General features: G+C 47.1%; 1 protein-coding gene across 1 annotated transcript; it reads right to left on the reverse strand.

Moving 5' to 3' along the window:
• Nucleotides 1-120: 120 nt before the first annotated feature.
• On the reverse strand, nucleotides 121-27,328 carry LOC143011286 (zinc finger SWIM domain-containing protein 6-like). Its single transcript, XM_076164104.1, has 14 exons — nucleotides 26,878-27,328; nucleotides 11,127-11,483; nucleotides 10,294-10,442; nucleotides 9,550-9,700; nucleotides 8,033-8,212; nucleotides 7,284-7,460; nucleotides 6,981-7,127; nucleotides 6,420-6,566; nucleotides 5,424-5,684; nucleotides 3,139-3,274; nucleotides 2,094-2,251; nucleotides 1,494-1,657; nucleotides 1,318-1,399; nucleotides 121-1,120 (listed from the first exon to the last, which is right to left on the reverse strand). Exons 1-14 carry the CDS (start codon nucleotides 27,302-27,304, stop codon nucleotides 258-260), a joined length of 3,399 nt encoding a protein of 1,132 aa, XP_076020219.1. The 5' UTR covers nucleotides 27,305-27,328; the 3' UTR covers nucleotides 121-257.

The raw sequence follows: 27,328 nt of genomic DNA on the forward strand, positions 1-27,328 counted from the left end.
AAATCTCCACCCTGCCAACACACAATTGACAACAAGTGCAATGAGTGCAACATCCGTCCGTGTGCCACTCAACACTGACAATGCCGTCACATCACAGCTTATTCATTCTTTTCCTCGAGAAAAATCCGAGCCAGCGATCTGAAATCGCAGGAATAAGATTTGTGTGAATGTTGTGTTTAGGCAAATTTTCACTTCAAGTTACAAAGGATTAAAAGGAGACTCAAGTAAAAGGGCTTTTTGGTCGCGATCACTTCATTTCAACCAAATCTCTCTCGAACGAGCATCATGAGTTTCTTCTTGCCCTTGTATATCTGTTTCAGGTTGTCTATGAACTGCGTGAACCTCATGTGTCCGTCCTGCGCCATGAGGAAGGTCTCCCTGGCTTTGGTGAGGAACTCGATGAACTCGCTGTAGTGGCGCGGGCTGATGTGCATTAGTCGAGAGTGTGTAGTGTTTATGTAGGCCCCCATTGTGGCTTCCAGCAGCTCCCGAAGAGGAGCCTTGTCAAGAGACATGAGCTTCCCGGAGTTCCTGCGGCTGTGCAGCGCCACCATCCCCGGGGTCGTTAACGTGCACCGCCGCAAAATGTCAGACAACACAGTGGCACATTTCACACTCTTCACCACCAGGGGGATGACCGCTGCCAGCTCATTCTTCCCCAGCGAGTGACTCAAGGCACACGCCCACAGTACGTCATTGATCGCTGGGTGCGTGTCTTGGTTGTAGCTCAGGTTAAGGTGAGCCATGGCTAATGTGGCTAATTTATATGCCCTCATCGGATAGCCGCGGTGCTCCATGTAGCGCGCTATTGTAAACAGCTGCGTGTAGCTCATTCCTGTGGACGCAGCATCTAGTACAATCTGATAGGCTGTCTCGAAGGCAATGTGGTCCTTCTCGCAGAGCGTCAGAGCCGACAGAGCACAGTTTTGGGGGTCCTTCATGGCGCACTGAAGGGCCAACGTGCGAGCAGAGTTGGCCAGGTTCTCCTGCTGGTGGCAGTCCAGGTGGAGGCGGACAATGGTGTTGTTGGACATGACTGTGGTCGCTACGACGCTGGTGGCTTCCGTAGGGGTGAAGAGCGTGAACCAGCTCTGCATAATGCTGTCCAGTGCAAACACACCTAACGGAGAAGGACAGAAAAGGACGTTTAAGTCTTTCATAAAGATTTCCGCTTGTTCAGAGTTGAATTTGGCGTTCCACAGGGTTCAATATTTGCTCCTTGTGTTTTTTCCATTAGTAACAATATCTGTTAATAATATGTTTTCATAACATTGAACACCATGCAGCCTAAGTTAGTGTGAAAAGTAGTTGACTCACCAACTTCAGTAGCACATGTGACCAGCCATCGCACCATCTCTCTTCTCCGCCAGTTCAGGGTAGACAGGGTCATTCTCATCACCTGTGGGAGGAGAAGACGAGTTCAGCATCTGCTCGAAGGGGATTGTGTGACTGAACGTGTGTGTGTGTGTGTGTGGGGGCTGGTGTGTTGTTACCTGAAGACCCAGCTCCAGTGAGACTTTGAGCAGTGTGATGTCTGGTAGGCTGTCCATGAGTGTGGCAATTTTGAAGGCGTCCTGGGCCAGTTTGAAGATATGGGACGAGGAGTGGATGTTCTTCTGGATGGACTCTAACACTGTTTCCAGCTTACGTGCATCACCTGGTGCCAACACAAATAACAAAGATGAGCCAGAGTCAGCTTGAATTTCTTTCTCAGGTTTTCTAAATCAGACATATCATATTCATCTTCATCCCCCTGCTGAGCTCAACATGAATGTCCCGATGAGTATGAGAATGTCTGAATATGAGCTATACTGTCTGGAAATTGGTCTGTGCTATTTAGTGCTTGTGCAAAATTTGCGAGTCCCCATAACCTGTAGAGCTCCTATGTGGAAAACATTGGTTTCATGCATAAATCCACCAGCGATGAGGAGAAGTTAAGTTCACACAAGCACAAGTTCCCTACTTCCAAGCGGGGACAGAAATTTGATGACTAGGCTCGACAGGAGAGAGAAGCAGATAGGAAAGCAGGCAATCGGCTTGGTTTGATTCCTACTGGACTGTGTGTGTCTGTGTGTGTGTGTGTGTTTGTGCACCTTTAGCAGCAGTGAGCATGGTGGAGGCCAGTTCACACTGTTGGGTCTCTATGTGGCTCAGAGTAAACCAGCGGGGATACCGGTTGGGCACCACCGACACTATATGGTGAGGCCGAGACAGGTCGCTGGAGACAGCTGTGGACTCCAGGACTGGTAACCTAAACACAAAACAAAAAACCTCCGTGAGTTCAGGACAAAACAGACAAAACACAGTCAGGAGGACATGTGGAGAGATTTGTCCTCTCAGACAGTATCAGAGACACACACACACACACACACACACACACACACACACACACACACACACACACACACACACACACACACACACACACACACACACACACACACACACACACACACACACACACACACACACACACACACACACACACACACACACACACACACACACACACACACACACAAGCTCTGAGGCTGAGAGGTAAAAGTCCTCGCCAGAGTGTTTTTATAGAATAAAAAAAATCAATAGTTTTCCTTTGCGTGCCTCCTCACCTAAACACAGGTGGATCTTCGCCTCGGGGCATGAACACAGAGAACAAGGATGGCTTTAAAAATAACAACACAATTCCCTTTTCCCCCGGCTGCACTCAGCGATCCTGTTACAGCTGCTGGGATTCAAAGCATTTTTTTTCCAAAAGTGTAATTTCCTTCATTTCTCATTTAAGCCTATTCCCTTTAAAATAAAGATTTAAACATCATAAAAAAAAATCAAAGGGGTTTAATTTTGGCGAGAGGGAATAAAGTTTCATAACAGCCGAGGTGGCCAGGAGGGAAAAGCAGCGCCAGATATTTATTATTCTCCCATTTTATAAAACTCCTTTCAGCAGCACTGAATTATTTAGTGAGAATTTCAGCAAAAGGAGGTTTTGTCATTAAACACTGAGCACTGGCCCAGATAAATCCTAAATATCTCCCTGGCTCCGTATTTCTGTGCGTTCCTCCATAACTGCGTTCTCGGTTGACCCGTAGAGGAGGAAGTCTAAAGGCGAGGAAGATGCGTCTCACTGGAGGCACGACTCACCTCATGGCCCTCAGTGCAATTTTGTACGCCAGGTCGGCATCGTGAGGTAGCAGGGCGGTGAAGAGATACTTGGCAAAAGTGTGCATTGGGACGCTTTCTCTGTAGAGTAATTCCCCCAGACCACTGTAAGGACCAGCTGAGGGAGCAGAGACAAAAACACTGTTAGAAAACTCTACAGGGACGGCTGATACTGCTGCTAGTCCAGCGAGGATAATCAAGCACACACACACACTCACTCGCTCACACACAGGCATCATTAGACATTATGCACATCATGAGACACCGGTTGTGTTAGAATGTGGAGATATCAGCAGTAACACACACAGTTCAGACATCATTCAGCCGCGTGTATGACTTCACCCTTCTTTCTGTCAGCTAATTCCTCAACCTTTGGTCCAGATTTGACATCAGTGATAAAACCTAACATCTATTTACTGGTACTGGCCGATTACACAGGCAAGAATTTCACTTCCATTCCAACTTATCATGAAATACAACTCTTCTACTTTGTCTGCCTGTGAACAAAGTAGCAGAGATCATTGCAGAACGCGCAGCACAAAGTTGTGGCACGTGTTCTAATCCTCCTCCAACTTCAAATATTGTCATTGTGGACCTTCAGGCTGTCTACACCTTACATTAACATGCAGCCGTCACCTGAATACGTTATCTGGATAATGACATGTTAATGCAAAGTGTAGACGCTCGCAGAAGTCGTTGTGATCAGCAAGCAATCCTGCCAGATAAGACATGGATGTGACATAAAATCCACCCATGAATCTCTAACATCTAGGCAGCTCCACTCACTCTTATTAGTGAGTTATTTGAATTACTTAAGTGGGAGTTGCAGCTTTAAATGGGTCCATATAACTGAAACGGCTGTCAGCTGTCATGAACCAGATAAATGTATGTGGACACTGAAATCACATTTTAACGCTTCAGAACTTTCTCATTTCTGCCAGCTGTAGTGTTTTTGTCACCTCCGTCTGAAACTGACCAGCATGAGTCAGTGAAGTATCAGAATGGGCAGACAAATCTTTTTGGCCTGAGCCGCAGCAGGAACACTCACAGTACATCCTGATACATCATGAAACGAGGACAAGAACTCACACAGAGCACGAAAAAAATATCCCTGTTCAAAGGTGAAAATGAGTTCCCCATCAGAAAGTCTGCTGACGGAGGTTTGGTTCTTGATTCAAAGGTAGGTAACGGCTCTGAGTAATCTAGTTGTGTAAATATTTTTTGGGGGATGTTGAAGCTTGTGTTAGTCAGTTCCAAAGAGCAGCAGCGCACACACAGAGGGGCAATTATGAAGACAATCATGCATGTAGGAGGAAAGCGGTGATTTGGCCTCAGCAGATATCAGCTTTCCGGGATATTCCAACGTCTAATCTTGTAAATGTGTGTTGTAATAAGATACCAGCGACGACCAATGACTTTCAGGACAGCAGAAGCCACATTTGTGCTGGATCATTCGTGGGTTCTGACTGAAAGATCATCTTACACACACGTGCTTATTACAGTCCAAAGTACAGACAACGTCCGCAAACTAATGTACAACACAAACATTGGATAAGCACACAAAATGTAACTTCCCATGTACCGGTACAGTACAAACACTGGCACTTGACAAATACAGAAAGCAGAAAGATTGTGTGGAGGGTCAGAATGTATTGTGTCTTTCCTGGGATAGATGGGGACCAGATGATCATCATGTGGAAACATTTAGGCCTCTGAAGTGCACAACCTGTGTGTGCATGGTATGTGGCTAACTCAGACATAACAGGCAGACAGGCACGCAAACACACATACACGCACATTAACACAAACTACACAGGGCCACAGATCAGCACCATCATAATTCAAGCTCATTCGTAAAGCTTCTTTCGGATTAATTAGAAAACAGCTTTACTAAGAAAGTTTCATAATTGATCACTTTTCTGTTAAATGTTTGTTTTGAAACTTTATCATATTTTCCCAGGATTTTCACTTTCCTAGAAATCCATAACCAACAAACCCAGTGTCGTTAACACTGATGACAATTGTCAAAGCATATGGACGCATGGATATCAAATTGGCAACTTTAAGGGTACATAAATAATAATTGCCAAACGTTTGGAAGAAATCCTGACAAATGCAAAACAAAGTAAAGAGATTCCGGGAACTATAGAATCTTCTGCGGTAACAGAGGATTGATTGGTGCTTCTGAATTTGTCCACATGCTTTCCCTCAGCAGTTCCTTCCATGACATTGTTTTGTTAATATAACCGTGTGTCCGTCTCACTTACCCTCTAACAGGAAAACGGCTTGCTTACGGAAGATGTTCACCAACGTGACGTCCAACTCCACTTCCTGAAGCTTGGCCAATAGCTGCTCTTCGTTGCGACACACTTTCTCTTGGGCATAGAGTCCGTCGGGCATCACTCTCTGCTGCCCGAGGCCAATCAGGGCGGTCTCCACGGCGAGCGAGGCGAACGACTCGTCCTCCTCCAGGAAGCGCTGCACGGGGAAGGCGGGATGCTCCGTCCTCCTGCAGGCGCCCAGCGAGCCTGAGAGTGCAGTGCAGAGGAGAGGAGAGATGAATTACAGTGAAGCAGCTGGGGGGGGGAGAAACGGGAAGGATATGGTCCCTTTAGCGCAGGGATCGATCAGAGTATTGATAAATCCATTGATCCATTTGTTCTTTCTGGTGTTCTTTTTTCACAGTGTGTATTCTCCTGAGGATGGCGATCAGTTTTCTAATGGCTTAATGATATGTTGGCAGGCCTTACAGTTAATCCCAGGAGGATTAACAGTCCCTCGGGAAGCAACACAATCATGCTCCCTCTCTCTCACACACACACAGAGACACACACACACACACACACTCACACAGACATAAATAACAGTCCTAATTGAAAACTTCCATGACTTCGCTACTTCCAGCAAGTCAGTATCTTCATCATGCCACCTGTTTCCCCTGTCAGCTCACACACTCGCTCACACACACTCGCTCACACAGCAGTAGCTAAATGCATGTGAGCACCGATGTGATTTCCCTCTCTAGCTATGTGGAATTGGTCTTGCTGAGCTCACTGCATATTTAATGCTTTTTAACTGGAGTGTTTTTCCTGCCGCATTTCTTATTCATGAGCCGTTACGGGAGGATGACTGGAGGCCAATCAGCACGTCTGTGTCATCACTGCTGATTGCGACGTGAAAGGAGGATGCAATCACAGCAGTGTAAATGCAATCGCAGCCGCATAAAGGAAGGCGTACGAGGGTGTGTGTGCGTGTGTGTCTACCTGAGAAGTCGAGAAGACCTGCGGTGCCCTCCTCGTAGCCCCGCCCAGTCTCCATGAGCGTGCTGAAGAGCGTGCCGATGGGGTCCAGTGGATGGCCGACCCAGCCCTCCAGGTTGGTGACTGATGTGACACCTTTATGGAGCAGCTCTGCAGAAGGACAGAAACTATGTTGACACACTGGACATACACACATCTTGGCGATTGTCAAAGCACATTTCTTCCAAAGCAGTATGATGCAGGACTTTACCTGACCAAGGCCGAATAACACTTCTTTAAATGTATCTTGTTTTAATAATATAGTGGGCTAAAGAGAGAGAAACAACTATAATAAAAACAGTTGTTTCTTAAAGAGTAATATACTATAAAAAAGAGAAATATGCTCTGAAATGGTGGAAATGTGACAGTTTAATGCTCTGCAGCATTACAGACTTCTCAATCTCACTGAGTGCAGACTGGAATAGTTCTCAAGCCTTAACCTCAGTCTTAGTATGTTAAGAGGCAGGTTTACAGGTCTATATTCTCCACATGCTGATGAGAGCTACTGACTGAAGTGACGCTGACCTTTCTTGTGAGTGCGGAAGAAATCCATCTGTTTCTGCTGTTGCCGCCGCAGCGTGTTGACTATTGCAATGGCCAGTCTGAGTGCTTCCTTGGTGTAACCGTGTGATCGCAGAGCGTCGACCCTGGCACATGCAGTAGGGACGTGCTCTGTGGGAGACGAGGCGGAAAAAGGAAAGATGTTTCAATCCTTCCCTCCATTTATCTGGTTAACTTGCACACACACGCACACACACACAGACCCCAAAGCCCCACCCTCACCCCCACGGCCACATGTCCCCCTCTAGCCATTCATCCTCCTCTTACCATGCCACAGGGGCCACCCTCGGCCGTCGAAGAGGGAGCTGTCATGGTTGCCATGGTAACAGTAGTTGGTGTAGTGGTCTTCGGTGATGATGTGCTGCAGGTGGGGGTCCTGCCAGTGCAGGTCACAGGCTTCAATTGCCCGTGTGAATACTGTCCTATGAGGCCGAGTCAGTGAGTCTGGAGGAGATAAACACAGTGTCAGGCAGCTGTGGTAAATACAGCAACAGTATATAAGTATAGGCATGTATAAATACATGCTTACATAGTACTGGATGGGTTCGTACGTATATGTATAGGTGTTTGCAGTCTACATTCTTCAAAAGTTCAAGAAAAAAACTTTAACAAAGCAACGATCCCATTGTTGCCATCCTCAGCAGGTCGCCAAATCACTGAAAAGAGTGTTATTATTACCAACTAATGGAAATGTTAATGTGTCTATTTTGTCTGATTTAGCCGAGCACACACACAGAAGCAGAAGCCTGAAAAGGCTGAGAGACTTCTGCTGCGTTATTAGGCTCATTCTATTAGCCATGCTATAAAGGTAATAAGGCTTGGAGGAAGGGAGATTGAGAGAAAGAGACTTGATTAAAAGAAAGGGGGAGGGTGGAGAGAGAGGACTTAACACAGCATTAACAGCAGCACAGCAGAGGAGGAGGAGGAGGAAGAAACAGAAGAACGTTTGAGGCATAACAGAGCTGAAGGGACAATAAAAAGATGGGGGACGTCTCTGCTTTGGCTGGGTGTCTCACCTGGATTGCCAGGAGGGCCCTGGGGCAGAGCGTTGGTCAGGTTGGTCAGCTCGCTGCCATGGTTACCGTCCTCCAAGGGGCACACGTCCACACTGTTCCACCTGCGAAGCTGTCGGAGCCAGAAAGCCTTCTGCTCCAGCTTACAGGGGGGGTTCAACACAATGCACATCCACAGGGCCCCTACACACAACATCAACATCATCACACACAAATAAAAACAATTAACCAGCTTCTTATCGTATCTTATGCATTGCTATGGTAACATGGTCGCTGTATTAAGAAATACACAGGTTACTATTTAACTATTAGTGGTAATATTACAAAGTATAACAAAAGTAGTTTATTGTCATGGAGAAAGTGGGGGGATGGGAACACGGAGAGGCGAAACATAAAGGAATATAAAAGGATTATAGCTGATGAAACGGGCCCAAAGAGGGGGGTGAGACTAGAGAAAAGGATGATGGGAGAAGAGGTGAGGGAGAGCGAGAGAGGAAGTGAATCGCGGGAGGGAATCTAAAGATGGGGGAGGGGACAGGAGGTGGGCAGCTTTATCCTCTGTCTCTTTGTTAGAGGTGCACCAAGGACGGCGACGACGAGGAGACGCAGAGAAAACAAGGGGCAGAAACGAGGCGATGCGAGTGATGAAACGGAATGTAAGAAGAACATATAGTAGGTGAAATAATTGAGTTGGAATTAAAAACAAAGCAGATGGGGGTGAAAACTATGTCGGAATTTGGGAGACTTGTAACTTAAAGGCTCGTTTCAAAGTGGTTTAGTGAGAAGATCGTGGACCCTGTTAGTTTATTCTCCAATCAGGGACGTTACTCTTCATACAGCTGATTGTGATTTGAATGAGACGATGGAATATTTCAGTTCCCGTTGGTAAAGATTTATGAGGATATGAGCTTCTTGAAAACACTTCCCCATGGCAAGAAAAACCAATACATACACACTATTAAGGACAAGATGTTTGACTGCTACATTCGTTTAATGCAGAAATTTAGAAAGCTGCTTTTTACTGCCATCTCCCAAAATGTCCCATGGAGAAAATGATTAGCAGATAACTGGCAATGGAGGGAGGAGGCGTGGCTCCCTAAAATGCCGCGCTGTGGATTAATCGTATTAATCCCTAATATTTCACCCGTGACAACATGAAAGCCTGTTTCGCACATCGCACATGTGATGTAGTGTGGTGTAATCGCTTCTGTTTTGAAACACACACACACCCACACAGTATGTAATACAGATATGAGCAGTGCATTATGGGAATGATACGCTCCTTAAATATGGCAGCATCCTTAATAAGCTTCTACTCTACAAGCTGATTCATTCATGATTCATTTTCCTGATCGCCCACATTTTTCGAAATCTATCAGAACCACGGTGGTGTGTGAGACTGGAGATTGTTGAATTGATTAAAAAGAAAATGATTCTGCATGAATAACCCATCTCCAAAAGCAGATGTGAAAGCAAGACAAAGCTATTCATTCCGTGCGTGCGTGCGTGCGTGCGTTTACCTAGTTCATCCCACAGCTGCCTGTACTTGTCAGTCATGGTGGTTCCCTGTTGCCTCCACAGCGCCAGTCTAGGGTCGCCCATGAACTGCTCTGTGATCAACGTTAACATGCGCGCGCCGTTGGAGTCCCTCATCTTCAGCATCTCCCTCACCTGCAGAGTGAGAGACAAACAGGCAGAGAGAGAGAGAGAGATTATTATGGGTAAGATCATATTTGTACAGCTGCACAGTACAGCATGACGTTTGGCAAGGTGATGTCAACTCTGGAGGAGTTTCTGCACAAGGTTGCTATGCAAACGCTGTTGTTCACATACTTGCAAGTCCATCTGGAGGATTAAATACTACAACGACAAGCAGGCAGCATGAGAGTTGAAACGTAATTCATCCCTTGTTGCTAATGGGATTGACCATGTAGACAAAGATGACCACAATAAAGGAGAGCAACATATGTGACTATGGCAATAGAAAGATTGGTACATGATGTGTTCTATCACTTTCTTTCCATTTCGCTGTAAAGACTTGACATTACTGCCTCCATGACTATTGTAGGTACTGCATCTTGTGAGTTTGCCTAATTAATTCTACAGGCCCTGAACAACAAGATGCATGCTGGATACACAAAGCAACTATGTGTGCTGCATATATATGTGTATACATCATGGCGCAGCGTGATAACAGGCCATGTTTCCAGGTTTCCGAGAGATTGAGCTGTATGAGAGCTGCACATTCACATCGGAGCCATTACCTTGCTGAACAGTAAGTTGAGCTGTTTCCCCGAGCCATGGTAGCCGCCCTGGGAGAGAAAGAGCTTGACCTGCTCCTGAACCTGCTCTTCATCCAGGTGCCAGCAGTTCTCATCGTCCACACTGGCCCCTGCTGTCGGATCAGGAGCGCCTGCGGAAACGGACAGAGAACAGTCAAGAAACTTTACTGCTGTGTTTTCATGCAATAGGTTACTCATTTTTAACTCAGACAGACAAACAGCACAGCATTAGACAAGAATATGCACGCGTAAGCACATAGCTGGCTGTCTGCTGCGTTTGCATTAATGCATTAATGCATTTATGCAGCACTGGTCGAGCTTAAAAACCAATCAATACCTTATAGAGTGCCAAATCCGCAAGAATTACTGGCTTACATAACTTAGCAATACAAGTCTGGCACAGTGGGAGGAATGGAAAATAGGTTCTGCTAAAACCACACATCCACGCTTTATGAGAAAGAACAAATGGAGAGAACAGCGCACTGGCAGATCTGCACCATCTTATAGAAAGTACAACCTCAAAATATCCCTTCAAGAGTACACAGCAGACATATGACCGAAACCTGTGGGTGTCTGACTCAAACACGCATCGCATTGACATGTGATGTAGATGTAAATGAAAGCAGTCTCTGTATGAATTGCTCTACCTAGGCACGATAAGAGAAGGACATTATGGCTTCTCTTATTAAAATGACACTAGGATGCAGTCAAAATGATCTCCAGACTTCCTCCAGATCTCTCCCACCCTCCTTTCTCGCCGTTAATGACTTCCCCAGCTCTGCCCTCCTCCCCTCCCCACCCCTCGCCACACTCACCGTGAACCTGGTTGATCTCGGAGTTCTGCGACAGGATGTCATCTGCGAGTTTCTGAGCTGTCGGGAGCACCTCCGTGTGATGAACGGTAATCAGGTACTGCACAAACTTCTGCAGCTGATCCCTGTTCATTTGGAACAAAGTCTCTGAGATGGGCAGGCGCAACTTGACTTGTTCGGGCTTCCGCACCCGGTACAGTGACAGAGCCACGACGTGGGCGCAGTAGAAGATGTCCTTGTTGCCACAGCTGCACGTTACCGCCGTGATTTTGCAGCGGTCGAAGCTGACGCTCACGTTGCACACCAGCTCGGGCTCGGACGGCGTGGCGGGTTCCCTCACTGTGCCACTGAGGTGGAACCCTGCAGAGAAACACAACATAATACCTGTCAGTCATCTGAAAACCTGGCTCAATCAGCACTAACACACTCACTCTACTCCTGTCCCAATGTGGTGAGATTTATAGAATTGATATGATTCCTTTTTTAGCACCTGGCAAACCAAATGAGACAGGGGGGAGAAAAATGGATTGATTGATTTCTACCACGACCACCATACCATGTAGCATTCGTGCTACGTGCTTTATTATACTCGTCGTCTTTCCCATATTATCTGGTAACACCGGGCTCCTTTTGCAGCTGCTACACACACACACAAACACACACACACACACACACCCACCCACGCTGCACTGGCCTCACCGAGGCTCGTGCAGAGATTTTAGCGGCTCGTGAGAGAGGCGAGAGTGGGACGACCTCTCCTCGTCCACGTGTGTCTTTAGAAAAGGACAAATGTGCAAATATGAACTTTCGTACCATCATACCACAAAAACATCAACATCCACGGCGAGTTTCTACTCTGGCAGGGCGACAAAAGCAGAAGAAGGAGAGGTGCTACAGAAGTGCGAGCCAGGAGATCCGAATATTCTCATTTCCTTTTCATTTCCTTTCTACAACACCTCCACTGGTTACCTTAGCCTGACCACCTCCCCCACTACCAGGGGTGGGGGGGATTGTTTCACCAGAGAAGCCCCGCTTATGTGGCCTCTACAGGCTGGTGATAAATGGAGAGCTTTTAAGTAAAAACGTATGGGCGTCTTAGTGTGTGTGTGTGTTTGTGTGTGTGTGTGTGTGTGTGGAAAGAGAGTAACGAGAGACAGAGGAGCAGATTTGGACGTGGATGTAAGCATACCTTGCAGTCACCTCTCAAACTCATATTCCTCAAAGCTTAAGCGCTTAGACCCTGAGGAAGAAGGACCACTCCAACACCGAGAGTTTGAAAGAAAAACGAGCAGGAGAGAAGAAACAGTTGCCGGGGAATGAAGACGCTGTGAACATCAGCGGCGGACATCGTTTTAAATCGACAGGAAACTAAACCCTCACCCAAATGTATGGCACCTATAGCTCTGTAAAGGTCAGAGGTCCATGTGACGTACAGATCTTATATAGTGGAACACCGAGGAGACGTCGATGTGGTCGGCTGATGCATCTACAGGAAACTCTTTATGACTAACTAACATTACCAGACGGGGCTGAGGGTGTTGGTGCCGTGCCAAACAAACAAAGTATTCTCAGTTCTATTAGATATGGACTAAAAAATTATGGATTTGTTTACTTTACTACAACTTTAGCCAGTTTAAACTTATTTCAGACGAATAGTGAACGTTATTGACAGTTTGAGCCACTTCTGTTTGAGACAACACCACTGAGTCACAGCATGAACGTGGTTTTAATCTGGGTTATAATGTGTGTGTGTGTGTGTATATGAATAAAACAGAGTATAGCGCTTAGACTATGCTGATTCAAAGACGGCTGGTTAAGTCGATCTGTTTCAAACTAGAGGTAGACTCTGTGTCTCCGCTCATTCATCAGGGTTGGATGGAGTACAAACAATGATGTGATAAGAGCTTCGGCTAAAGAAACAACCTATCCTTTAAGATTGGAGTTCATTTTCTACATCTACAAAACATTCACTTAAAAAGTTGACTCAAAATTTGCTATCTGCTGCTATCTTCAGTCTGAGAAACAGTCCGATATGTCTTCATCAGGGAACATTAGCTGGGAGATTTCATTTCTCCTTTGCTGAAATGTTCTCACACATTTGACACACACCCCAGTGCTGACACATATCACCCCTGCTGGGTGGATGAAGATTATTAATACAGCAGGCGTAGCAGGAGGAACAAAAAGAACTACAGGAGTGAGAATGTGAGAGAGAAACTCAGAGCTATAGAGGAACACATGCGCTCTCAACGCTCCTTTTCCTGCTGAGCAGCCAGATGACACAGCACTGAATCATATTTAAAGCCCCAAAAGGTTCACATCCTGTCTTACACATACATACACACAAGTGCACGATGCTCTCCATTGCACAGCCGTGCCCCAGACATGCCTGGCCAACAGCTGAACTACTGACGTGAGAGAGAGAGAGAGAGAGAGAGAGAGAGAGAGAGAGAGAGAGAGAGAGAGAGAGAGAGAGAGAGACGCTGAGTGACTGGGGAGAGGGAGAGAGACTTCTGAAGAGAGGAGACCGCTGTGCTGCTGGAAAAATCGGTATGCCCTCAGCTGAGTGCTTTGTGTGTGTGTGTGTGTGCGCGCGTGTGCAAGTGCAACGACTATGTGCTTGGCAGCATGCCAAAGCCCTGAGCTCAGCATTCTGTAATGCACTTCCTCTCTGTGTCTCTCTGCTCCACAGCTTGCATAATACAGATCTGTGCTGTGCATAGCAACCAAACTTAACTCCTTCCCTCCCAGTGCAGCATAATACACTCGCCTGGAAACCAAGCAGCAACAATTAAGGCTCGACTATTCACCATAAGTCCTCTCTATAGGATTCATTGTCTGGAATAACACTGAAGTCTCTGTGAGAGAAAACAGGAGTGTTTTTGTCATTGAAAACAAGCGGATGGACTTGAGCCTGTGAAAGAGCAGCAGCTCCCTGCAGAGTTCAGTCTGAGTGCCAGAGGACGTGCGCAGCTCTGCCCCCTGAAACTCTGGCTGCAGGGGGTCATTCTCAGCAATGTGGCCAAAGCCTTTCTTTAACAGGCCTCTCAGCACACAAAAGCCTGCGAGCCCCCCAGTCCATTACACACAAGTACACACACCAGTCACCCATTGAAGTCACCCTCCAAAGCTGGCCAGTCAAGCGTAAGTGAGGGCTTCTCGGCTAAGGTGTGTGCTTTGTGTATGCGTGTATTGTGTGTACTTGTGACAACAATGAGGAACCTAATCTCTCACCCATGGAGTTTCACAGGCACCTCTGGGCTTTAGGAAGGAGAAGTGAGCAGCCAATCAATAGCCATGAAATGCTGATTACCATCTGTCCTTAATGACCAGTTTCAGATCAGCTTCCTGTTACACCAACAGCATACAGAGTCAATATGTTAACATGCCCTCAGTAAGCTAATCATTTAGCCACGCTGCCGTTAGGGGGAGAATCCTTTAACATCATGTACATGTACAGGAATAATACTTCATAAACGTCTCTTGGTTGCGGCCCATCCGCCACAATCCAAACTAATCAGTCTGGAAAACAGTGACATTTGCACACCCGATGCTTTACTGGAGTTATGGCCCAGTAAGACGTAAGACGTAAGAAGAAGCAAAGAACACGGCACTGATCCTGCCCTCCAGCAGAGCACAGCCCTTAAGCTCTGCACGTCTCCTTATGCAACTTCATGCTGGCAAAGGGGTGCAGACTGACCAAGAGTGGCTTGTTACCAGAGTCAGCACAGAGACGGAACAAAGACACAGACAACTTCTCTCCGTTTAGTTTCAGAGGTGTTGCTGCGGCGGCGGCAGAGGAGGAGGAAACGGTGAATGAACCAAAACAAACTGAGCTCTGCCCGCTGGAAACCTCGCTGGAGACGCAAACAGCCATGTGTTACTTGGACCAATTACAACCAGGGGGAGGTATTTGAGTACACGTGTGTGTCTCTGTGCGTGTGCTGTAAGAAGCTTGGGGGAGGTTGCACTTTCATGAAAGCTCAAAATTAGGTCAATGAGGGTTTGAGTTAACTGGGTCAATCTATGTCCCTGCTAAGGAGCCTCCAACAGCTTCTCACAGCGCAGACACACTAATTAAAGTGTGCGTGTCTGTGTGTGTGTGTGTGTTTGTGTGTTACAATGGTTTGAAAGGTAATTAGCTGTTCTACTGTCCAACTGTTGAACACGTCAACAGTAGAATCAAACTTTACAAACACAATTTAGATCTCTGCATTATAATTCAGCTTTTGTTTTATTGTCGCTAGTCTGCAAACAAAATTGTGCATCCAAATGTCTCAACTACAACTTTCTGGCGTGTTATAGAGACAGAAAAGAAGACGACTCCTCCAGCGGACACAACTGTAGCCTCTGTTTTATGGCGTCGATTTTGCTGCCCAATAAAGGGACCTGGGCTGAATTTTCGTGACTAATTGCCGTGATTCAGTCTCCAACGAGGTTCAGTCTAGCCTGAAGCGAGCACCAGGAGGAAAACTGTCCGGTCTATAGAGGAAAAAAAAAAACAAGGTGCACTCAGGGAACGGCTTTAGGGGGCGATGAAACACAGCGATGGAGCCTTTCAGCGGTGCGAGTGGTTAGAATCGGAGCAGGTTGCAGCCGAGGTGCCAGGATTGATTGCTTGTAGTGCCGCAAGAGCTCGGGAACTTTCTGCTTTTTTCTCACCAAGGGACAAGGACCAAGACACAGACAGTATCGTTCCCAAGCTCCTACTCCATGGTCGCCACTCTGCTGTGGTTGGGTCGTGCTTGGCTGACAAGAAGACGACCAAATCGGTGATGACCCCAAACTGTAACTTGAACAATACACCGGCTGGTATTATGGGAAACCAAAACTTCAGTTACTTTGTTATGTGACCCAGCAATGGAGGAGTTGCTGGTGATTAGATGTGTGTCTGTGTTATGAATATTATCTCTCCCTCTGTAGATGCCACTTGCTCTAATTCCAACCATCTTTACCGTGCTTGAAGCGCAGCTGGAATGTGAGCAAGGAACCCGCTGAAGGACTGAAGGACCACTTACGCCGGATCATTTAAGACCTCGGTCCAGGTGGTTCAAAAGCACCTGCAGATCACTTTACTGTGGAAAATATAAGGAAAAGTACAACGTGAATTCCAGTGGTTCAGTCATAGGTAACCATCCAGCCGTCCTCCATACAGCTCGTCCTGTTTAGGGTCACAGGGGGCCTCCGCCAATGTCACCAGTGCACTTTCCAGCATTCATTGGGAAAGAAGCGCTCACTGCCACTCTATCACAAGTCTGACACACACACACACACACACACACACACACACACACACACACACACACACACACACACACACACACACACACACACACACACACACACACACACACACACACACACACACACACACACACACACACACACACACACACACACACACACACACACACACACACACACAGCAGCTTAATTAGAGTTTCCAATTCGTCTAACCTGCATGTCGGGGGTGAAACCTGAGAACCTGGAGCAAACCGGTCGAATTCAAACCCAGGACCTCTTGCTACGAGGCCGCAGTTCTAACCGCTGGGCCGCCCTATGATTTGTACCCTGCAGTGGAAACAATTTGTTGCCGCTCTCTCGCCTTTAAGCACACAATGCACTGTTGGAACAAGGATTAACAGAAACACCCACAACCTGCGACGACACACCGGCGTCTCAGGGAGCCAAAACGTTGGGATTGTACATCCAGTTCCCTGATAAAACGGACGCTCGGGGGAAAGACAAAAGACATGCAATCTCACCAACACGTTGACATAAATGTGTGTTGCCTTCAGAGCAGCCATGTGAGGTTAGCCTGTGAGCTTTCACGGGGACAGAAAAGGATTTTCCGCTCCCTGTCTTTCCACATTTAAAAGCATTTGTGCGAGTGCTGTATTTTCCCCGATGTGCGAGTCGTTTGTTTAGCCTCTGAGGACCGTCAGCAGGCCAGCCAAGAGGCCTCTCCTCTCCAAATGCCTTCATTCCCACCCCCCGAGATAAACCATGATCTCCACGGAAATACCCCCACCACTGGTCCGCCAGTGAGCAGCGTAAGGACACCGCTGATTAAAAACAAAAACAAGAATGTCTCCCGCTTTGGTTTCCATTCCATGTTGTTTCTCTTAATGATTTCAAGTAAAAAGACATCCAAGACTCCCTAAAGCGTCTTAGATATGTGCAGGAGCAAACCCCAGCCTCAGTGTCCCAATGTCTGATGAAATCCGAATCCCTGTCAACTAAATAATTGACCGAGTTCAAAGTTCAAAAGGAAAAAACAAAACTTTTGAGGAAAAATATTCAAAAAGGACACAACAACATAGTCACGTGGGCCAACATAAGGCTGAGGGGAGCGGTACAGTACGCTGAGCCACTGTGGGAACAAACAAGTGGATGTGGGTGAAGTAAACATCCCGCAACCTGACTATTCCTCCGGCTCCCTGTGGGAACGTCGTGCTGCAACTCCGGCTGTTACTGCGTTCCCTGCGCCTTTAATGTCACCATTCACTTGCAACGCATCAGCGCCGACTTTCTCCCGAGAACTAATCTACAGTGGGTGTGTTACGCCGTGTATGTGACATTTGAAAAAGTCATCTTATTGCCTTAATCAACGTTTTCACATGCATGTAAACGCACGCGGGGCGATTCTGTAAATGACGACGCGGGAGAACAAAGAGCTAAAGACAGCCTGCAGATTCAACTCCCGTCCTCTTGTTCGGCATCTGTCCAAACACACACAGACACACACAAACACACCTGCTGTGGATTGCGAGTCCAGCGAACAACAATGAGGCTTTCACGTCACGATGAACACCGGTGTGACCTTTGACCGGTGAACGGCCTACAGTCTATTCCTTGAGGTCGCAAATAGGCAGATAACTCCATGCATCCCAGCGTGCGTTTGTGTGCGTTTGTGTGCGTGTGTGTATGGGTGTGAGCTGGAAGTACTTTACAAGTATGTTTAGTAACCGTTTATTTTTCTATGAATGTCTGCTCTTCCTCCCTCTACATGACTAAAACCAAGCCGGCCACTCCTTTCCAGTAAGTGCATCGCCTCCGTTCCCAGCTGATTTGCATACATATAAAGCACACATCAACTACATCGTAAACCACTGGCACACTCCTCAGTGACGAAGGCGGCGCACGATGGCTGTGGCGCAAACTGGTCTGTACCCCGGGCTCAGGCCTTTGTCTCCAGCCCAGGCAGACGACAACCGTTAAACTGTCAGCTTAACGTCATAACAGTGAGCCTCCAGCAGGAGAGAATACTTTCCTACAGCGTCACCGGAGTGTGTGTGGGGGGGGGGGGGGGGCCCTCGTGTCGAAACAGGATGCTTGTCACACCTTATCACGTCGCAGCATCATGCCAGAATAACATACCCTCAACCTCCATTCTATTTGGGCTAAACAGACAATACGGCTTGCTCAACATTTCTGGCAGCAGCCTGGCCGGGCTTAAGAGGGCAGGTCTGACTAGACTGGGACATCAACAATACCACAACGATACTCGCTGTCCCTCCCTCCTCACGTTCAGCCTTTACTAAATCTATCTACCCGCTCCTGTTTGTCTTTTTGTTCTCCTCTTCCTACATTATGCTTCCGTTTGTTTGTGTGAGCGACCAGCGGCCTGTCTGCATCTCGTTTACCGGCCGTCGTTGCCTTTCTGTTCCGCCGCGATACGATTTGTCATGCCACCTTGCGTACCCGCCGACTATCCATCTGTGTCATAACCGGCTACGACACACACACACACACACACACACACACACACACACACACACACACACACACACACACACACACACACACACACACACACACACACACACACACACACACACACACACACACACACACACACACACACACACACACACACACACACAGTATCCTGTACGTACCGTACCTTACTTCATACAGGTTATTTCCATATGACATCATGGGTCATGTGATATACAGTAACTGGATCGAGCTCATCTGCATGCGTATCGAATCATGTATCTAGTTGGAGCTACAATCACAGTATCTGTTCTAAATTTGTCAGACAATATGGAGGCAAAGCAGAGACCTGGTGACTTTCTGTAACGCTAGTAAGGCTCCTTATTGTGACATTTAAGGGCGACAGACAGACAGGACAGACAGGACAGACAGACATTTACAGCTGTAGCACCGTGGTTACAATAAAGAATCGCTTGGCTCTGATTTGACATCAGTGGCTCCAAGTTCCTCCGCTTCAGCGGCTCCACCCGCGACCATTTATCTGCTGGTCCTGCCTTCCCGTCACACTCTCTCCTCCCCCGCATTTAAACCTGAATTAAAGCCCAGTCAACAGGGTTTTGCAAAGCATTCCATTTCAACCCCGTGCAGCGACATTATTCATCTTCACGCGTGAAAACAATGACTCAACTTGTAGGCGCATGCCAGGCATACTCTTTTGTGAGGAGGCATACCGGATGGATTTGTGGGGCCTGTGAGAGCTTGTGTCATCCCTGAGGTGTGTGTGTGTGTGTGTGTGTGTGTGTGTGTGTGTGTGTGTGTGTGTGTGTGTGTGTGTGTGTGTGTGTGTGTGTGTGTGTGTGTGTGTGTGTGTGTGTGTAAGAGAAGTTAAGTGTGAATAGGTCGCATTTGTGAAGGGGCCATTGTACATTTTAAGGGTCACCTGTGGGTTGTGACTCATGTGCTTCCCTTAAAAAGGCACTAATGAAATTCAACCAGGACAGGCGGCCGAGCTGAGTGTGTATGGCAGCCGGTACCTGAAGTATAAAAACAGTTTGTCTGGAGGGCTTTTTGGCAACAGCGAGTTGGAATATTTTTGAAGATGACTCTTAAAATCTTGTTTTACTCGTCTGAATTTCAACCCGTCGTACTCGTCCAAAGCTCAAAGGCTCTCGGCAACCTCTGCTCTGAGAAAATAGACGATTTTTTTTAAGTACCACACGATCGCCAATATTACACTCAAATCTGCATCAAACTACTTGTGTGTACCATCAGGCACAGGCCTAGGAATCCCAAACCTCTCTGTCATCTCTAATCAATTCTGCTGCATTTCCTCTCATGGCGTCCTTCCTTTTATAAGCAAATTGAGCAACAAGTCATGGATATTCAGCAAACCGTCCTGTTTATTCACTGTATACCTCTTAGTCTGCACAGTTTGCCTAAGTCGCTCTATGCTGAAGGTAGAGAAGCCCCAATTCTACGTAGTGCTCGTTAGTAAACATACAGGTAAAGCCAGCGAAGGACGGCACCCGGAGGTAGGAGTTAAACCTGGAGGCACAGGAAGATCAGGAAGTGACTCAGGGGTGTGTGTGTGTGTGTGTGTGTGTTGGGGGGGGGGAGAGAATATGCATGAGCCTGTTCACAGTCAATGGCTTTACAATGTCACGTGTACAGTCTGGGCATTTGATATGTTTGGCTAAACAAATTATGTACACGCTGTCGTTATTTGAGGATGGCGGTGGAGGAGGAGAGGAGAGGAGAGGAGAGGAGGAGAGGATCAGGCCATCAGTCTTCATTATGTATGCTCGAGCTGTGAGCTAAGGTAACAGCCTGTGATGGATGACACATTTAAGTTCCCATTAAAAGGTAAGCATTGCTCATAAGCAGCCTCTGATTAACACTCCAGCTGAAAGAGGCCAGTCGAGCTTCGCAGAGCTTCACGTCGGCTCCACGCCGCTCTGGGCGACGGGATTATTTTCTTTCTCCGCGACTCCCTGCTGGTTTTTTTTCCACGCTAGGGTCTGGAGAAAAGGAAAAAGGCCAGTGGCCACTGTCGACCTCACGATCCTGAGAAGCTCTAATGCATCTGAAAAGGCCAGGGCGCATTTGCCTGTTATTTACTGGAGTGCTGTGTTTGTAGAGCTGCCGGGGTCTGAAGGGCACACCTCTTTGGAGACCATGCCATACCGTGGGGCCCAGGATTCCCATGGGGTGAGGACAGCGGCAGGCTTTGACTTGCTGAGGCTGGGGATGTGTACGCCTCACTCCCCGTCACACAGAGACAGAGAGACAGAGAGAAAGAGAGAGAGAGAGAGAGAGAGCCCACTCTACTGGTTTCTACAACTCCACGGGGCAAAAGGTGTTCACAAACAGACGCTTGCTCCTTTCTGAAAAGGTGGCACGTGTTGAAGAAGAGAAGTTAGACGGGGTGTGGCGTCATAATGAAAATAAAAACAAAAACGTACCGAACCGATGGAGGGCAGGCTGAGGTAAACTAGTTTACTCCCCATCTCCATCTACCTCTCTGCTCCGCCGCCTCTCCCCTCCCCTGAGTTGAAGGTTAATGATGAAGGGATACACTCCAAGAATACAGATCAGGCAGACATGGATGGATGTGGAAAGAGTGCTAACCCATGCCAGAAAAGCCGCCGAGCCGTTCTTACACACGCACACCGACGGCGCTTATTAAATATGAAGATCTTAACTAACCCGGGACTTAAAAGGTCTCAACTCTTCCATGAAAACACTCCTACGTGAGCGGCTTAAGATGGCAGGATGCATGTGTGTACATGAATAGCGTGTCCGTTTGACTCCTTCCATCCACGTGAAAGCAGAATTGATTAATACAGCGACATTCCTCTCAGTGTCTGACAGTAACCTGGAAATACCTGAGGAGAACTCCGAGGCTTCCACCGGCAACAACCAGGAAACCAAACAAGATGAAGGATGAGACATTTACACTCGTACGCTGTCACAATCCACTCTGTGATGCCTTTCATTTGAACTCTTAAGTTGTGCGTTCTGGTTACGACATTCCTCAATCAAATTCATTCTTTGGACTTTTAAAAAAAAAAAGGCAGCAATAACAATGTATACTGCAGTGTAGAGGCACGCCGAGCATGCCCTGTTAATGCTGATCAACAATCCAAAAAGCGTAGAGAGTGTGTGTGTGTGTGTATGCGTTCCTCCATTCAATAGGCGTGCAGGGATTCATCGATTCCTCATAAAATTGCAGATGAGGAGCTATGCTGCATTAATCAGTGTATACAACCTGAAGCTTGGTGCATGCAGAACACACACACATCTACATTTTGAGATGCGTAATTCATGGCTTATGTCGAATTCAATAAATCAGAGAGCAAATCGAATCATCTTTGTAGCAGCTCAACCGCAGGCCGTCAGCTCGCAGAGAAATCACAGGGAAACCTTGTGTGAGCGAGCGTGTGTGTGTGTGTGTGTGTGTGGCAGCTACAGCACCAGCGTGAAAGGTTACTCACTGTTCACTGTGATTATACTGAGATTAAAGTTAGAGAGCTGACTTTTTCAAATGTCATGCATTTGCCTCCATGCGACGGAAATAGGCAGGAATCAACGTCCGTTACCCTGAGTACTGTTTACTCCCAGAAACAGACATAAACGTGATGTGAAAATGGTTCATTAAGGCACTAAAACGTCTAAATTGGAGCATCAACCTATACCTATCCTGTACTATATGAATTTAAACTTTTTGCAGGTAGATTTCTGCTGCGTTTGTGACGATGTAATCAGCTCGACACCTGTCAGAGTGAGATCCTGTCCAGTTGAAGTTTTGTTTTTCATCATGTCATGATAGCAGTGGAGGGCATCATATTCAGCACTTCAGCAGATGTACGTGTCTTGTATGTCTGCATCATCACCGTGGCAACGTTGCCTCAAACTGAAAGTGGATTTTCAGGGCAGGACGGGCAAAGTTTTGGCTGCGGTTGGCAACATTTAAGCGGAGACAGGAATACATCAAAGCCCTCCTAGAGATCTGAGGGTCCAGTGAGATTTCACTGTGTGGTGACACTCTGCCACGCTAACGGCAGAACCAAACCAAACCGAACAAATGGCCAGAAACACACGAGTGCGCCCTGTGCCCATCACATGACGAAATGTGAGGAAAACATCAGATGCGCAGGCCTCGGCAGAGATGCTGCCAGACTCCACAGGCCCCAGTGGCAGCAGGCTGTCGCTCCCTATCAAAGTCTGCAGCCTCCCTCCGCCTGTGAGGCAACAGGCCTGTGACAGACTTCAGGATCCAGTCTCAAATTCTGCACTTCGGTGTACAAATGCCAGTAATGTTCATGTAAAAAGAGAAATCATAACAAAAAGCTGATTTTGTCCCCTTAAAGGTTTCTTTGTGACTTGCGTTCCCGTGGTCGTTGGCTCGGCGGTTAACTCACATGAGGGAGCAGAAGTGAGAGACTCCCCCCATCCATCAACAACCCTGCGCACTAATAGGATTGACGTATAGATGACCTCCAACCTGATAAAGCAGAAGCAGATGGATGCAAATGGGAGCGGACGAGCGTTCAGACAAAGAGAGGTGGAGACATTAAGCGTGTAGGTGCAAACTTGACCCAGTGCTTCGTGCGAGCTTCAATTAGAGCTAATAAGCAGTTTAACACAGGCGACTACAATCTACAGATTTAGAAAAATGGGTCTGTGTGCGACAAACAGGTTACGGCATATGTTTTCACAGAACATATGGAAAGCCTGTGTTTGTGTGAGAGAGTGTAAATTAGTGTGCATCTTTCTTAAATTTCAATTTTAAAGGACGGGTTTGTTTTGATAGTGTGGCAGATTCTCCCTCTGGGAATAAGCACCAAAACACCGAAGCCTATACTTCAGCTCCAACCCTATACTTCTACGTGTACAGTATATAAACAGAGGCAGACTCCTATACATCTACGACATGTTCGCACCATGAATCGCCCAATATCCAACATGGAGTGATCAACAGAGAGAGATGTTCTGACCTGGGAATGAACGCGAGGATCATCTCTACTTCCGATAAGAAACTTGGAAGAAATAGACGAAAATGGACAAAGCACCAAAAGTCAACAATTTCTCCTATTCAGATTACACCGTGTTTACAATACACAGCAGAAAAGAGCCCTTTTCTTCTACTTAATGCTTAATTTATGAGCCAGTGAATGTGGCCGTTACGTATAAGCACCTCATAAAAATATACAAGAAAGACGTTTTTATTATTGCCAGTTATTAAATTGCTTTCCATCTCCTATGTTCTCTTGAGTGTAGTTACGGCGCTGCTCTTCGGTTATTATTTGGGGGCAGAAAGGTGGAAAATTAGACCTGAGCTCTTCTGGCTGCGTTTGTTTGACCAGTCCAGCCCGCGCCTCCACAATATCAACCAAAAAAACTGTGTTGACTGGCGGCCGGGCGCAGATAAAGTAGCACTGGCTTCTCCACCTGAGGGGGGGAAGCCGGCGTGTGTGTGTTTGCTCTGTAAGAAAATATGGCGTCCTTTTATCTTTGTGCTGATTGTGGAGGTTTGTTGTGGAGTGAGAAGGTCCACAGCAGATGTGTGCCAATTCATTTCCTCAAGGTCGGGCGGCGAGGAAAAGCCCTCCCTCCTCTAGTAAAGTCCACACGTGGTGGGATTACATCTTTTATTTATCACTTCTTGGCTCTATTTTTCCAGCAAATTCCAGGCTGGGGTGCAATCAGCCAAGAAACCCTCCTTGTGTGTGCACTCCTGTTCCTCCCCTCCGTAAGCATGCAGATCGAGGCCCCCCCAACCCTTCACAGTCTCAGGAATAACAACCCAGATTTAGTTTCTTCCCTGCAGAAATCAGCCACTATATAGGCCTTTCATTTTTGGCAGGACAGAGCCGGGTGCATGTGTGTGTGTGTGTATTCCCTGTGGTCCTTCAGTGAGTACACAAAGCTTCACATGAACCACTTCTGAACCTAATGCATTTAAAAGTGGGGTAAAAGGGGGGGATGTGTCAAGCAAGAAAGTGAAGTGTTCAGACTGCATTACAATTCAAATTAACCATGCAGAGTAATGGGATTACAGTCCTCCCGTGCTCTTTAAAGGTGTCCCAAATCTGGTGAACCCAGGGGGGGCGGGGGGCAGGAGGGGGGCGGGGGGTGGGAGCAGACTACAAAACAATGAAAGATCTCCAGCTGACTGCGTAATGATAAAGCACATGGCTGTAAACGGGCAGGTCGTCTTCATTAAAGTGAGCCATCTCTGCCAATTCACCGTCGCGTCTTGCTTCTCCCTCAAACCAATTGTTTTAGCCCCCTTTCAAAGTAAATTCGCACAAATTACTGCCAACCGCGGCTCGTTTTAAAGAGTTGTCGTCGTGCTCAATACGCTCCCTCCTCCTTCAATCTCCTCCGTCTAACAAGGGAGTGAAAAGATGCTTTTGTTTGCCTGCCTTTTGAAAGTGACAGGAAGCTCAAAAGACACAAATGAACATGAAAATAGGAACAAAGTGCCAAACTCACAATAGGGAATGCAGGGTATTTGATATGTGTGCTGGGTAATTAAAATCTCAATGCTCTGAGGACACGAAACAAAAAGTGCAGAAACAGCAGCTAACTGACAAAAAACAAGACCTGGTCGCACTGAGTCATTTGTGTCGCTGGCGGAAAAAATAAGTTGTCGAGCATGAGGAACTGTCAGTTCAGCACACAGGTGTCTGTTCCTGTATGACTCGGAAAAAATCTCACCGAGGTTGTAGAAAATAAACAAAGCTGGCATGCGGCAGCTGGCCTGATGGTCGCTGCTCTTCGGAGGTTGAACTAAACATGAACTTACAGAGACTTATGTGCCCATTTACCGCTGTGACAAAAAGGCACATCAGCAAAAAAAAGGCTCCGGCAAAGAACATAGGCACATTAAATCTAATACGCTCCTGTAATAGGTATGTTTAATTTCTTTTCAGGCCCAGTAGCTCTTACTCCAAATTTACATTCCCTGATTTAACAAGATAAGGAAGCGGAATATCTACTGGAACAAACTGTGTGTGTGTGTGTCTGAGGACCTTCAGTAACACATACAGACACACAACTACTGATCACAATCATCTCCAATAACACAACACACAACGTCACTGCTTCTCTTTCAACAGCTAAGTGAACCAAAACTACACACACACACACACACAAACAATACTACAGATAGAATTGAAACATAAAAGTATCTTTAAGTTAGAGATAAATAAGCTGCTCCATCAAGGGCCCTTCATGGACCACCAATGGCACATGTACCACAGTTTGAGAACCTGCTTTATAGCAAACGGTGGATGTCCAATACTTCATTTACTTCAGAGTTGAAGCTTTACATTGGGTTATAAGACTGACTCTTACGTAATAGATCCACGTTTTAGTGCCAAATTCAAGATTTCATACTTGGCAAGCAGGGAATCTATATTTTTAGCCGAGGTTTTGTGACTTTTGGGTGACATTTTGCTGCTCATGTTCTCAAGGCTGGATGAAAACATTCGGGGTTAACGACCGCATGAGGCTCTGAGGCTCCAGCTGAAACTGAAGCGGCCCCACAGTCCCACGATCTGACCCCAAACACAGATCAAGAATCTTTGGGACTTTTGCGTCACATGTTCCTCTTCACATGAGATTCATTTATGACGCCCGCAAAGCGAAAGCAAGACGCCGCACAGGGCTGCGTTTGATTCGGTCAAAGTTTCAGTTTCAGCTTCAGAACGCCAAACGGTGAAACACGAGGATCCGACTGTTACAAGTGTAGCTCAGGTTTTCGAAATAATTTGTGGGTTTTGATGTTAATTCGTGGATTTAGATGTGACTTCCACTTCAAAGTGTCCTCAAGCAAACAGGCTTTAAATGCCTCGCTCACATGTTCCCCAGCCAGCAGCCGTTTAAATCCCATTTCCGTCTGTCTGTCGTTTCACCGTTCAGCCTTTGTTGTCATTTTCTCTCCAAACCCGCTTGTGGTTCTTATCTAAACGGCTCAAATCAGCATTTCCTCCGTTATTTACCCTCTCCGAGCGTTCGCATCACTCACCGACTTGCAGCACGCTATCAACGCAGCCGCTCTCCAGCAGAACGATGCCTCGTCGGAAAGGCAGCCGGGTCTCGTCGCTGTTCTCCCCGCTACTTCCGAGCTCCTCTCCGCCGGTGTTGAACGACGAATACATGCAGATTTCCCGTTCACTCCTCGGGAAAGACCAGTAGACGATTCGCCTCTGAACGGGTTCCGGGATCCGCTCAAAACGCTCCTCTACCCTCTGAAACGGCCACTTCTCCGCCACTTTCCTGGCCGCGATGTCCAGGAGACACTCCGGGCTCTGGGTCCTGCTGGATTCGCCTTGTGCCGCCGCCGAGCCGCCACACGGCGCCCCCGCGGCCCGCTGGCCTGGTCTACATGTTGCATTATAGCCCGTTCTACAGCAGAGCCGCTTGGCCGGGGGCTGCTGTACGCGCTCCGCCATGATACCACCGCTTTAACGCCGACG

The sequence above is a fragment of the Genypterus blacodes genome, unplaced genomic scaffold (assembly GCF_046128005.1).
Source record: "Genypterus blacodes isolate CSIRO-AG114 ecotype Tasmania unplaced genomic scaffold, CSIRO-AGI_Gbla_v1 ptg000133l_1, whole genome shotgun sequence".
NCBI classification, from domain to species: Eukaryota; Metazoa; Chordata; class Actinopteri; order Ophidiiformes; family Ophidiidae; genus Genypterus; species Genypterus blacodes.

Coding starts and splice junctions, on each gene's coding strand:
- LOC143011286 (XM_076164104.1), bottom strand. CDS start 27,304: ATGGCGGAGCGCGTACAGCAGCCCCCGGCCAAGCGGCTCTGCTGTAGA. Junction 10,443..11,126: donor CGAGATCAACCAGGTTCACG/GTGAGTGTGGCG, acceptor CCGTTTCCGCAG/GCGCTCCTGATCCGACAGCA. Junction 1,658..2,093: donor CATGCTCACTGCTGCTAAAG/GTGCACAAACAC, acceptor TGTTGGCACCAG/GTGATGCACGTAAGCTGGAA.